The following is a 14455-nucleotide window of genomic DNA, read 5'->3' on the forward strand; positions in this document are numbered from 1 at the left end:
AACTTTTGCATCTTAAACTGTAAAGATGACTGCCCTGCTATTATTAGGGCTAATCAGTTAAAAATGATCCAATCCTTTCATTTCTGTTATCTTTTCGTCACACCTTGTATTTCTCAGAATCTGTTATTTACAATGGCTTGTGTAATTCATATCTAAAATCTGGGACAATCACAGTTAAGAGTACAGTAGCACACAAGACAGGGAGGTGTTACCTTCATATCTGAGCTTTTAGAAATACCCATGGTACAAATATAATTTGGGTCGATTGGTCACCAAATCCACTTGCGATGCTTGAGATCTACTGTAGCCTCTCTGTGAACAACTGACAGGCTGAAAATGGTAACAAGAGAAAGAACACTGTCTTCCGAAGACAGACTTGCCCTGCCACTAGGATTACATAGTGGTCTTCACTGAGCACTTAATGTGTGCAGAGCATTGTACTAAGTGCTTGGGAGACTACAATCCAACGGAGCTGGCAGACATGTTCCCTGCCCACGGAGCTTACAGTTTCTCCACTTAGAAGCTCTCTCAACCAAATTCCACGTGCTCTATTCTGTCTGCATGTTCCTTTGCATCTCTGCTATATTCAGCGCCACTGATTCTCTACTGTCTCTCCAACTTCTCTTTAGATTATTTGCCTGGAGGCCTTCTCTGACTAAGCCCTCTTATCTCTTCTCTATCTTTCCCTCTGCCTGGCCTACTTCTTGGCACACTTTGATACTCTCCCCAGCACCACAGCACTTACAGACATCTCCTTATATTCTAACATTTCCTCTATCTGTAATTTGCTCTAATGTCTATCACCCCCTGAAGACTCTAAGCTCCTTGTGGGCAGGCTTCGTACCTACTGACTCTGGTTGTATTATATTTTCCCCAGTGCCTTAGTCCAGTGGTCTGCACACAGTAAGCACTCAAATACCACTGATGGGCTGATTATTCTCTCTCCCCAACTCAGCTTTTCAGTGTCTGCTTCTCTGGATCATCTCATTCTTCACTCCGTCATTAGAGCTGTTTCCAGGGCTAGACTGTAAGTGCACTGTGGGTGGGGAATGTGTCTGCTGACTTTGTTATACCGTTCTCTTCCCTAAATGCTCAGTACAGTGCTCTGCACACAGTAAGTACTCAATAAATTCCACTGATTGATTTGTTCATAATCACCTAACACCTGCCATTGCAGCTGCTTGGTTTCTCCTACTTCAGCTACTAATGAGTACTTCTCAAACCCAGCTCTCTCCCTTAGACATTTTCTCTCAATCTATATTTTCAATAATGTTTCATGGGACCTCAAACTAAGTAAAGAGAGGAGAGAACTCATGAACTTTCTTCTAACTGTCCCATCAATACTATGTTAAGAATAGTCAAAAAACACACAAAAAATGCCATTGCTTGGTCAGACCAATGGCCCAATCCAAGCCAGTGTTCCACTGGACAGTAGAAGCAGGTAGCCTAGAGGACCAGTGTGATGGCTATCCCTTTCGCACTTTAATGCTTAACAACCCCAATTTTTTTTTTTTAACATAACCAGCCTTTTCCTTTTTCTAAACCCAACTCTCCTTTCAGTAAACTACAACAGACCTTTTGTTTATGAATTACTCTAAACTCCTCTTGAACCCAATACTTCTGGCCTGCACAACTTCCCTTGGTAATAACAAAACCCTTCTGCTTACCACCTGCCACATGAAGAAGTGGCTTCTTTTGTTGTTTTGAACCTAGCAGCATTTTCCTACTGGTGCGGGTTTAGTAAACAACAGTTCCTTGTTTGCCCTTCATTATTCTGAAGTTGTCAATTGCATACTCTCTCGGCCTTCATCTTGCCAATCAACAGTATTGACTGAATGCTTCTTGTGCAAGGAGCACTATACTAAGCACTTGGGAGAGTACAATATAACAGAGTTGGAAGGCCTGTTCCCTGCCCACAATGAGTTTATAGTCTAGAGGCTGTAAGAGGCTCTTCTGGAGTGAACAGCACTAGCATTTTTAGCTTGCCTCATATTGAAATTTCTTCCCCTACTAAACATCTTCCCTCTCAGGACGGCACCTGGAGAGTTTCCAGTACTCTACCAGTCTCAGCGATGGGAGGAAGAGTGAAGCAGAGGTATTCCCATTGCACTCCTAGCTTGGCCAGTGGCTAGCAAGTGGAAGACAATCTGCTACAAGTCAAAACTCACCTGTTCTGGGCAGCAGCGGCATTGGAAGAGAGAGTCGGGGGTGGAGACTCAACTTTACTGCGCAGAAGGTGGCAATGGTAAAACACTTTTGGATTCTTACCAAGAAAACCCTGTGGCTACACTACCAGAACAATAGCAGGTAGAGGTGGGGCGTTCTGGGAGAGATGCTTCAATAGAGTTGCTCTGGGTCGTTATTACCTCGACAGCATAAGACAAGACTTTTCATATTGGTTGCCTTTCTCTGTACCTCTTCCACCATACAGCCAATCAACCAGTTGTAGGAAGGAGAGAGAGACGGAGAGAGAAAAGCAAAGGGAGGGGAGAAGGGAACAGGAGGAATGGGGTCCTTGCTCCTCCAGCTATGGGGGGACACTGGCTCAGGAGATGCGCCGCATAATTTCAAATGCGTGGTAATCTCTAGGCGGATGGGGATGGAGTCACCTATTCCTACCCTACATCCAAAATTCATTGGCTTCCTGATCCCGCTTGGGCCTTGAGCAAACAGAGCAGGATCCCAAGGGGCAGAGGACGCATTTCCCAGACAGGAAAAGGAGGAGCAGGTCTTTTTACCCCAATTAAAATGAGTAGGAGTAGTAGGACTAGTAGTAGTAATAATAATTATTATTATTATAATGGTATTTATTAAGCGCTTACTATTTGCCAAGCACTGTTCTAAGCGCTGCGATGGATACAAAATTACATATTAGAAGTGGATTTTAATGTGGCTCCCACAGTCCAAAAATGGTACAAGAGAAGCAATATTAGAGTGGACCCCTGGGCTCTTTCCCTTAAGCCGTGCTCCATCACCATCACCCCCAACTCTGCCCAAATGGGCCACCATGGGCTTCCAGCCCAGGCCCGTCTTCCAGCTTCCCCCCTCCTGCCCGGTTCCTCTGGCCGCGCCGCCCATCTGACTCTCCTCGGTGGCCCCTGCCCACAAGCTGCGTGGCCGGCCGGGGCCAGGAAGCAGCATGGCTTAGTGGAAAGAGCCTGGGCTTGGGAGTCAGAGGTTGTGGGTTTGAATCCCAGCTCTGCCACTTGCCAGCTGTGTGACTTTGGGCAAGTCACGTAACTTCTCTGTGCCTCAGTTAACCTCATCCGTAAAATGGGATTAAGATTGTGGGCCCCATGTGGGACAACCTGGTAATTTTTGGACCTTGGGAGCCACATTAGACTCCACTTCTAATAGAACTAAAATCCCTACCTCCCCGCCCCTGCCAACAAGAGGTTTATAATTATCTGGGGTATCAGAACATTACTTTTGGTTTGTGCGACTGGGTTCTCCTCTCGGCGAGCCTGACAACCAGGGGAAGAAGAGATTGATAAAAACTGCCAGAGGAATGCAGGGTAGAGAGAAGATCCGACACTCCCACAAAAGTGGCCGCAGAACATGTGTGCTAACCTAGTTGCCCAGCCCTGGAAGGTTACCTTGTTAGGAGAAAGCACCAGATAGCTGTTGCGAGCAAAGGCTGTGGAAATCTTCCTACCACCACTAGCTGTGGTCCCTCATTCTTTTTTTTTTTTTTGCTTTCCTCCACACTCCATCTCCACTTTCCCTGCCCTTTTTTTAAAACATGGATCCCGTTCCCATGGCTTTTGGGAGACCTCAACCTCACCCGCACCTCTCCCCCACCCTCAGGGTATGCTGCCTGAAGTCACCTGCCTTTTTATTTTTTGAATCCTGTCGCATTTTCCCTGCCTGTTCTCTGTTACACTGAGCCCCATCCCATCCCATCCCAAGCTCTGGCACTTCAGTGCTCTCAAGTCACAGGACGGTGGGGAGGAGAACCAGTGCAGTGTAGGTGTCAGCAGCCTGTCCTGTAGCATGGCCTAGGGGAAAGAGCCTGGGCGTCAAAGGATCTGGGCTCTAATCTTGCTCTGCCACTTGCCTGCCGTGTGACCTCAGTCAAGTCACTTAACTTCTCGGGCCTCAGTTTTCTCATCTGTGAAGTGTGAAGGGGCTCCCTTCCCCTTAGACAGTGAGCCCAATGCAGGATAAGGAGTGTGTCTACGCAGAGTATTTTTTATCTACCCCAGCACTTAGTACACTATTTGGCACACGATAAGTGTTTAACCAATATCACCCCTGTGCTATGACCATTTAAAAACCACTGCTGTGTGGCTTTTGGAGGGCAAGAGGAGTAAGGGTTAGGACAGGACCAGAAAGACAGGCACAGAGAGAGGTTTCCTGACCCCTTTGCCAGCAATAGCTGGTAACCTCTGCCTTCTGACACACAGATGCCACAGGGTATTGAGAGAGCCCAGTAGCTGGCTCCATAAGGGCTGTGGTTCTCTCATTCATCACTGTGTGTCCCAAAAGGAGTTTGTTTCTGCTGCTTCACCCCCACTGTCACTTCACTCGTTGGCCAGAGACAGCAAAGCTGAGAGACTGGATGAAAGGGAGATTATGGGAGGCTGTTGGGGCAAGGACTGTCTTCTCTCTGCATCTGGAAAAGTACCTTTCAAATGGCCACAGCTACCATAAACAATACCAGTGGCAGACAATATTCCACAGAGGAGTGACAGAATGTTGAAAATGCAAAGCAGCAGTTCTGGTGGGCTAACAATGTGCTAGAGGTCAATTTTTTTATTTTTAAAATATTTGTTAAGTCATTTCTATGAACCAGGAACTGTACTAAGCACTGAGGTAGATAAGAGATCATTAGATTGGACCCAAGCCTTGCCCCATGTGATGCTCACAGTCTTAATCCCCATTTTATAGTTGAAGAAATGTGGCCCAGAGGAGAAAAGTGACTTGTTTAAAGTCACACAGCAGACGAGTGGCGGAGCTGAAATTATAATTTGGATCTTCTGACTCCCAGCCCCCTGCTCTTTCCTCCAGGCCTCGCTGCCTTCCAGGTGATGGGAAAGAACCCCTAACTGAATCCTGCTATCTACAGAACTAATACAGTAAAGTGTATTCAATGAAAGATTTCCGAAGAAGGAGATGTGTTTGTGAAAACACTAACCTTAGATTTCTCCAAGGCTTTGGTGGTCTGCGTCAGATCGTCCGTACTCTCTAGAGACGCTGGGCCCTGGACCGTAGGGCCTGAAGATAATCTCGACCCGCCGCCTGCCTCAAAGCCAGCGACTACTGTCTCTGAACAGCTGCACTGTGGTTCCTTCACTTTCTGACCTGAAATCAGGTATGTCTTCAAACCTAAGGAGAAAAAGAATCACAGTCATTTACCACGAAACCACCATCCAAGCACAATAATGAAGCAATCAAATCACTGGTGTTTATGGAGGTGGGGAATGTATCTAACAACTCTGCTTATATTGTTCTATTGTACTCTCCCAAGACCCTAGTATAGTACTCTGCACGTATTTATTACTCTATTTATTTTACTTCTACATATTTATTCTATTTATTTTATTCTGTTAATATGTTTTGTTTTGTTCTCTGGCTCCCCCTTCTAGATTGTGAGCCCACTGTTGGGTAGGGACCATCTCTATAAGTTGCCAACTTGTACTTCCCAAGCGCTTACTACAGTGCTCTGCACACAGTAAGCGCTCAATAAATACGATTGAATGAATGATTGAATGAACTGTAAGCGCTCAATAAATATGACTGAATGAATGAATACCTTTGATTGAGGGGGCACTTACCATGTGCAGAACTCTGTACTAACCACTTGGGAGAGTACAGTACAACAGGGTTGGCAAACATGTTTCCGGCCAACAACAAGCTTACAGTCTATAAAGGGACTACACAGAAATCTCATTTTGTCTACAGTTTTATAGAAAATTCTCCACGTAGGCACAGAGAAACTTTTTTAAACAGAATGATGATCTTGATTCTTTTATAATTTTTTAATGGTATTTGTTAAGTGCTTACTAGGTCCCAGGCACTGTACTAAGCACTGGGGAACGTACAAGAAAGGCAGGTTGGACACAGTCCATGTCCCACATGGGGCTCAAGGTCTTAATCCCTATTTAACAGATGAGGGAACAGAGGCACTGAGAAGTTATGTACCTTACCCAAAGTCACACAGCAGACAAGTGGTGGAGCCGGGATTAGAACCCAGGTCCTCTAATTCCCAGGCCCATGTTCTATCCACTAGACTACACTGCATCTTCATTAATCGTAAAGATTTTTAACGGCAGTGAAGAAAACCCCCTCCTGTACCCTTTGCTATTCTCCACTCTGGCAAAGAACAGATGTGGAAGAAATTACACACACACACACAACAGATACAGCTGCTGACTTTTAAATTATGACAAATTTTAATGACCCTTAACACCCACTTGCGATAGGAAAAATTAAGGCGATGCTTACATTACAGCCATTTTAGCTTCTACGTCATTTAACCCTTTTCATTAAGTGAAACGAGAGTCATGCAGAAGTGTGCTGGCTAGGACTAGGTCCAATTTCTAGTTCCAGCTTCACAGGCCTGCTGTGCGACCTCGGGCAAGTCATCTAACTTCCCTGTGCTTCAGTTTCCTCATCTGTCGAGTGGAAATAATAATAATAATAATTATGGCATTTATTAAGCGCTTACTGTGTGCAAAGCACTGTTCTAAGCGCTGGGGAGGTTACAAAGTGATAAGGTTGTCCCATGGGGGGCTCACAGTCTTAATCCCCATTTTACAGATGAGGTAACAGGCACAGAGAAGTTAAGTGACTTGCCCAAAGTTACACAGCTGACAACTGGCGGAGCCAGGATTTGAACCCATGACCTCTGACTCCAAAGCCCGTGCTCTTTCCACTGAACCATGCTGCTTCTCACAATACAGTATCTTTCCTCCTTCCCTCTTAGACTCTGAGTCCTAGACCGTTGTTGGGTAGGGATTATATCCCTGTCTGTTGCCGAACTGTACTTTCCAAGCGCTTAGTATAATGCTCTGCACACAGTAAGTGCTCAATAAATTCGACAGAATGAATAAATGAATGAATGACTGTGAATTTTCTGATTACCTTGAATCTATCCCAGCTCTCAGCCCAGTGATTGACATCTAACAAGCACTTAATACGATAATCACTGTTACTATTATTTTACTTCTAGGAAATAGAATGACCGCCCCGTCATGGTTTGATTTGCCCCTGACCTGGAGTGCTGTATTTGTCTCATTTTTGGGGCCCAACTCAACCTGGATTAGATCCATCTCAAATAGAACACAAGCTTATTGGCACTGTAAAATTGAGTCCAGCCTCCCCAGGCCTTGTTTTAAAAACAAACACAAAACAACCTTAGTCACGGTCCCAAGTTACTTTTCTTTTCTAGGCTAAATTCCATTCCTTAAGATGGAGTCCCTGCATTCAGGGATTTTAAAATTCCTTCCCAGGACTCCCCTAATCCCCCTGAACAGTTGCTACTTCAGCAATTAACAGTATTTATGGAGCACTATTTATTCTGCACAGAGCACTGTGCCAAGCATTTAGGAGAGTACAACAGAGTTAGTAGACATGATTCCTGCCCTTAAGGATCTTACAATCTAAAAGGGGTAGACAGACACTACAATAAATTAATCCATCCATCGATAGTGTTTACTGAGTGCCTGGGAGGAGAGCACTGTACTAGAGTGCTCAGAGAAAGCCACTGTGTATCCCGGTCCCTAAGGAGCTCACAATTAGAAGGAAAAGACTGACAGAGGCAATAACTGAAGGAGGTGAAATAAACAATGCTTCAGGCCCGGAAGGAAACAATATGGAAGGAAAAATAAATAAATAAATAATAATAATAATAATAATAATGGCATTTATTAAGCGCTTACTATATGCAAAGCACTGTTCTAAGCACTGGGGAGGTTACAAGGTGATCAGGTTGCTCCACAGGGGGCTCACAGTTTTAATCCCCCGGTCCCTAAGGAGCTCACAATTAGAAGGAAAAGATAGAGGCAATAACTGAAGGAGGTGAAATAAACAATGCTTCAGTACCGGAAGGAAACAATATGGAAGGAAAAATGAATGAATGAATGAATGAATGAATGAATGAATAACAAATAAATAAATAAATAAATAAATAAATAAATAAATAAATAAATGCATTTATTAAGCGCTTACTATGTGCAAAGCACCGTTCTAAGCGCTGGGGAGGTTACAAGGTGATCAGGTTGTCCCACGGGGGGCTTACAATTTTAATCCCCATTTTACAGATGAGGGAACTGAGGCACAGAGAAGTTAAGTGACTTGCCCAAAGTCACACAGCTGACAATTGGCGGAGTCAGTATTTGAACCCATGACCTCTGACTCCAAAGCCTGTGGTCTTTTCCACTGAGCCAGGCTTAAGGAAGGCTGATAAGCCCAAATGCTAATAGCTGTGGGTACACACTCTGAGGGTGGAACTAAATTGCAGAGTGCCTCTTGGAGGAGATAAATTTATAGGAGGGCTCTGAAAATGGAGAGAACACTCTGGGGCTGAGAAAATTTGAAGGGGATGTCGGGGGGAGACAGAAAGGCATTCCAGGAAGGAGGAAGAATCTGAGGAAGGGGTCAGAGGTAAGATGACTATCAAGAACGAGGGATGCCGGGAAGCTTAAATTGTAAAGAGTGTGGCTTAGTGGGTAGAGCACGGGTTGGGGGTCAGAAGGATCTGAATCTATTCCCGACTTCATGTCTATTCCCGGCTCCGCGTCTGTTCCCGGCTCTGCCACGTGCCTGCTGTGTGACCTTGGGCCAGCCCCTTAACTTTTCTGTGCCTCAATTACCACATCTGTAAAATGGGGATGAAGACTGTGAGCCCCATGTAGGATTAGCTAGTATCTATCCCAGTGCTTAGTACAGTGCGTGGCACATAGTAAGCGCTTAACAAGTACCATTAAAATAAGTGTGAGTTGCACTGCGGTGGGAAAAGAAAACTGACCAGTTAGAGGGTGTAAGCTCTCAAATTGTCTTGAATGTCCATTAACAGGAGGAGTTACTACTTGATGAGGAGAGTAATGGGTAATAATAATAATAATAATGATAGCATTTATTAAGCACTTACTATGTGCAAAGCACTGTTCTAAGCACTGGGGAAGTTAACGAGGTGATCAGGTTGTCCCACGGGGGGCTCACAGTCTTCATCCCCATTTTACAGATGAGGTAACTGAAGCCCAGAGAAGTGAAGTGACTTGCCCAAAGTCACACAGCTGATAAGTGGTGGAGCTGGGATTTGAACCCATGACCTCTGACTCCAAAGCCCGGGGTCTTTCCACTGAGCCACACTACTTCTCTGAGTAAACACGGTAAATTGATAATCGACAATTAGAGGAAAACCTATGTTCCTAGCTCCCAATACAGAAATATGGAAGCGCCTGGGAACCAAAGTGGCGACAGTGAAATTAAAGGAAATTCTCCTACCTCTTTTACAGGATCATTATTAATTGTCAGTTATTACATTCATAAATATTACCCCTTAAATGCCCTACCACACCTCGCTACTCGCCTATGACAACCCAGCCAGCCCTTCCTCTCCCCCTCATCCCCCCTCAATCCCCCTCATCTTACCTCCTTCCCTTCCCCACAGCACCTGCATATATGTATATATGTTTGTACATATTTATTACTCTATTTATTTATCTATTTATTTATTTTACTTGTACATATCTATTCTATTTATTTTATTTTGTTAGTATGTTTGGTTTTGTTCTCTGTCTCCCCCTTTTAGACTGTGAGCCCACTGTTGGGTAGGGACTGTCTCTATGTGTTGCCAACTTGTACTTCCCAAGTGCTTAGTACAGTGCTCTGCACACAGTAAGCGCTCAATAAATACGATTGATTGATTGATTGATTGATTGGTTCTGGTCTGGAACGCCCCCCCTCCTCAAATTCATTCAATCGTATTTATTGAGCGCTTACTGTGCGATCAAATCTGACAATCACTCTCCCCCACTTCAAAGCCTTACTGAAGGCACACCTCCTCCAGGAGGCCTTCCCTAAGCCCCCTCTTTCCTCTTCTCCCACTCCCTTCTTCATCACCCTAATTACTCCCTTTGTAGCAATATATCTGTAATTTATTTATTTATATTAATGTCTGTCTCCCCGCCTCTAGGTGATAAGCTCATTGTGGTCAGGAAATGTGTCTGCTTATTGTTGCACACTCTCAAGTGCTTAGTACAGTGCTCTGCACACAGTAAGCACTCAATAAATACCACTGCCTGATTTCTCACATTCCTCGGGAACATTCACAGTCAGGAGTTCTAAATGAAATTTTATTGTACTTTGTTTTACATTTTCTATTCAAATACTCGACTTTCCCATTCACTCTTTCACGGTTAACTTCATTCTACTCTAGTTTCAAAATATGTCCAAGACCATCTCTAATTAAAATCCAATAAAATTACCACTTGGGGAAAATCCTAAACAAATGACAAGATACAAGGCAATTTACCCTAATTCCATTTTCCAGTCCGTAAATACATTTTTTTTTTTGCTGTTGGTACATGTACCTTAAAGTGCCTCCTATGGTCCTTCAAGGAAAAAAGGAAATATGTTCGGAACCACTTTTTTCCTTCACTTCTTCATAAATAAAAGCCTGAACATCATCTCTGAGTCCTCACTGTACTCACTCAGGATTTTCTGCTATTGTTAATCCTCTGTTCAGAGAAAAGAGAGAGGATTAGAGAAGCTGTGAGGCCTAGTGGAAAGATCATGGGCCTAGGGGTCAGAAGACCTGGGTTCTAATCCAAGGTCCTCCACTTGTCTGCTGTGTGACCTTGGGCAGTTCACTTAGTTTCTCTGTGCCTCAAGTCCCTCATGGGCAAAATGGGGATTTAATACCTGTTTTCTCTTCTATTTAGACTGTGAGCCCCACGTGGGACCTGTGGATCTTGTATCTATCCCAGCACTTATTAAAGTACTTGGCACATGGGAAGCACTTTTAATACCACAATTATCATCATTATCATAGTTATTAGGTTATCATATATTTATTTATTTTTATTTTATTTTTATCATAGTATATAATAATAGTTATCATATTATTAGGGCCTTCTGTGGCCCCGGGTCTGAGCCATCACTTTTATTCATACTAATATCTGTCGCTCCTTCTAGACTGCAAGCTTGTCATGGGAGGGGAACGTGTCTGCTAATTCTGTTGCATAGTACTTGCCCAAACACTTAGTACAGTGCTCTGCATATAGTAAGCATTCAATAAATACCATTGATGGATTGATTGATTTCTGCCTTGGTAAGTTGTCCTGCCCATCATCATCATCATCATCAATCGTATTTATTGAGCGCTTACTATGTGCAGAGCACTGTACTAAGCGCTTGGGAAGTACAAATTGGCAACATATAGAGACAGTCCCTACCCAACAGTGGGCTCACAGTCTAAAAGGGGGAGACAGAGAACAAAACCAAACATACTAACAAAATAAAATAAATAGGATAGATATGTACAAGTAAAATAAATAAATAAATAAATAAATAAATAAATAAATCTCAAATAATAAGAATAATTGAAGCATTTGTTAAGTGCTTACTCTGTACCAGGCCCTGTGCTAAGAGCTGGGGTGGAACCAAGCAAATCGGGTTGGACACAATCCCTGTCCCACGTGGGGCTCACAGTCTCAATCCCCAGTCTCCTGTCGTGGGATTTGACCATCAACAATTCCATGTTTGCCCTGTCCACACATCTCAACAAGATTTTGTAAACTTCAATTGTTTTCCCTTTAAGTCCTTCGTATTTCCAGATTGAAGGGTTCTCTTCTTTTCTGTCTATATTCATGTAAAAGGATGCGTGGTGAGTAATTTAGCATACTAAGTAATTCAAAAATCAACCAATCAATACTATTTATTATTAATAATAATAATAATGATAGCATTTATTAAGTGCTTAGTATGTGCAAAGCACTGTTCTAAGCACTGGGGAGGTTACAAGGTGTTCAGGCTGTCCCATGGGGGGCTCACGGTCTTAATCCCCATTTTACAATTGAGGTAACTGAGGCACAGAGAAGTTAAGTGATTTGCCCAAAGTCACACAGCTGGCAATTGGCAGAGCCAGCATTTGAACCCATGACCTCTGATTCCAAAGCCCATGCTCTTTCCACTGAGACACACTGCTTCTCTATTTGAGTACTTACTCTGTGCAGAGCACTGTACTAAGTGTTTGGGGGAGTGCAATCAAGTTAGTAGACACGATCGCTGTCCTCCACGAATTTACAATCCAAAGGTGGCCTGGTAGAAAGAGCATGGGCCTAGGACTCAGAGGCCCTGGGTTCCAATCCCTGCTCTGGGATGGAAACGTCTGCTATTCAACCTTGGGCAACTCACCAGTGGCTACCAGTCAACCTACACATCAGGCAAAGACTCCTCACTCTTGGCTTCAAGGCTGTCCATCCCCTCGCCCCCTCCTACCTCACCTCCCTTCTGTCCTTCTCCAGCCCAGCCCACACCCTCTGCTACTCTGCCACTGCTAACCTCACCGTGTCTCGTTCTCGCCCATCCCGCCGTCAACCCCCAGCCCATGTCCTGCCCCTGGCCTGGAATGCCCTCCCTCCGCACATCTGCCAAGCTAGCTCTCTTCCTCCCTTCAAAGTCCTACTGAGAGCTCACCTCCTCCAGGAGGGGAGGACCGTCCCATCCTCCTGTCTCTCCCCACTTCAATCCATACTTCACGCCGCTGCCCGGATCGTCTTTGTGCAGAAACACTCTGGGCATGTTACCCCCCTCCTCAAAAATCTCCAGTGGCTACCAATCAACCTACACATCAGGCAAAAACTCCTCACTCTCGGCTTCAAGGCTGTCCATCACCTCGCCCCCTCCTACCTCACCTCCCTTCTCTCCTTCTCCAGCCCAGCCCGCACCCTCCGCTCCTCTGCCACTAATCTCCTCACTGTGCCTCTTCCTCACCCGTCCCGCCGTCGACCCCCGGCCCATGTCCTCCCCCTGGCCTGGAATGCCCTCCCGCTGCACATCCGCCAAACCAGCTCTCTTCCTCCCTTCAAAGCCCTACTGAAAGCTCACCTCCTCCAGCAGGCCTTCCCACACTGAGCCCCCTCCTTCCTCTCCCTCTCCTCCCCCTCCCCATCCCCCCGCCTTACCTCCTTCCCCTCCCCACAGCACCTGTATATATGCATATATATTTGTACGTATTTATTACTCTATTTTATTTGTACATATTTATTCTATTTATTTTATTTTGTTAATATGCTTTGTTTTGTTGTCTGTCTCCCCCTTCTAGACTGTGAGCCCGCTGTTGGGTAGGGACCGTCTCTATGTGTTGCCGACTTGTACTTCCCAAGCGCTTAGTACAGTGCTCTGCACACAGTAAGCTCTCAATAAATACGATTGAATGAATGACTGTTGCCAACTTGTACTTCCCAAGCGCTTAGTACAGTGCTCTGCACACAGTAAGCGCTCAATAAATACGATTGAATGAATTAATGAACTTAGCTGCTCCACGCCTCAATTCTCCTGTTCTCCTTTCTCCCGTGAAACCCATGTGAAATAGGGACCATGCCCCACCTATTTTCAGAGGAATAACTGGGGCGGGCTGTTAAGCACCGTACTAAGCACTGGGGTAAAATCAAGATGATCAGGACAGAACCTGTCCACTTTTTTTGTTTTGTTGTCTGTCTCCCCCTTCTAGACTGTGAGCCCATTGTTGTGTAGAGACCGTCTCTATATGTTGCCGACTTGTACTTTCCAAGCACTTAGTACAGTGCTCTGCACACAGTAAGTGCTCAATAAATACGACTGAATGAATGAATGAATGAATGAACTGGCATCTACCCCAGCACTTAGAACAGTGTTTGACACATATTAAGTGCTTAACAAATTCTATTTAAAAAAACCTAAAAACAACCAAAAAAAACCAAACCTGAATATCTGAACATCAGTGCTGGGATGTTGGAAGTGAGTATGTGTTTAGGGGTGAGGACTCAAGTTCATAGATGAGGCAGTAGTGGGAGAAACAGGGAGGTGAGACGAGAGTGCATAGATTTCTAGGCTGTGAGCCCACTGTTGGGTAGGGACCGTCTCTATTTGTCGCCAACTTGTAGTTCCCAAGCGCTTAGTACAGTGCTCTGCACACAGTAAGCGCTCAATAAATACGATTGAATGAATGAATTTCTACAGGCAGGGGGAAGTGAAGATACATATGCCAGTGCAATGGGGCAGGGGTTGGGGTGGGAAGGGAGGTTTTTCTTAAGGTATTCTAAACGCTGGGGTAGACAAGTTAATCAGGTTGGGCACGGTGCCTGTCCCGCATGGGGCTCACAGTCTAAATTGAAGGGAGGAGGATTTAATCCCTTTTTACAGACGAGGTAACAAGCACAGGGAAGTTAAGCTACTCACCCAAGGTCACACAGCAAAGATGCAAAGAGGTATCCAATCCCCATTTTGCAGGTCGTGAGTGACCGAG

The 14455-nt window shown here is 44.7% G+C and overlaps 1 protein-coding gene and 1 non-coding gene across 3 annotated transcripts in view; one reads left to right on the top strand and one right to left on the bottom strand.

Annotated features, from left to right (window-relative positions):
- Positions 1-14455, bottom strand: part of ADCY9 (adenylate cyclase 9) — a 216594-nt gene that overhangs the window by 46020 nt on the left and 156119 nt on the right. For both annotated transcript variants that reach the window (XM_038763009.1, XM_038763008.1), the window contains exon 2: positions 5138-5328. In XM_038763009.1, coding sequence (XP_038618937.1) covers positions 5138-5328 — 191 coding nt within the window. The remainder of the gene's footprint in view (positions 1-5137; positions 5329-14455) is intronic.
- LOC119942997 lies at positions 2021-2158 on the top strand. Its single transcript, XR_005455486.1, has one exon. It is a non-coding gene; the product is annotated as a small nucleolar RNA SNORA7 (small nucleolar RNA).

The sequence above is a fragment of the Tachyglossus aculeatus genome, chromosome 21 (genome assembly GCF_015852505.1).
Source record: "Tachyglossus aculeatus isolate mTacAcu1 chromosome 21, mTacAcu1.pri, whole genome shotgun sequence".
Classification (NCBI taxonomy): Eukaryota; Metazoa; Chordata; class Mammalia; order Monotremata; family Tachyglossidae; genus Tachyglossus; species Tachyglossus aculeatus.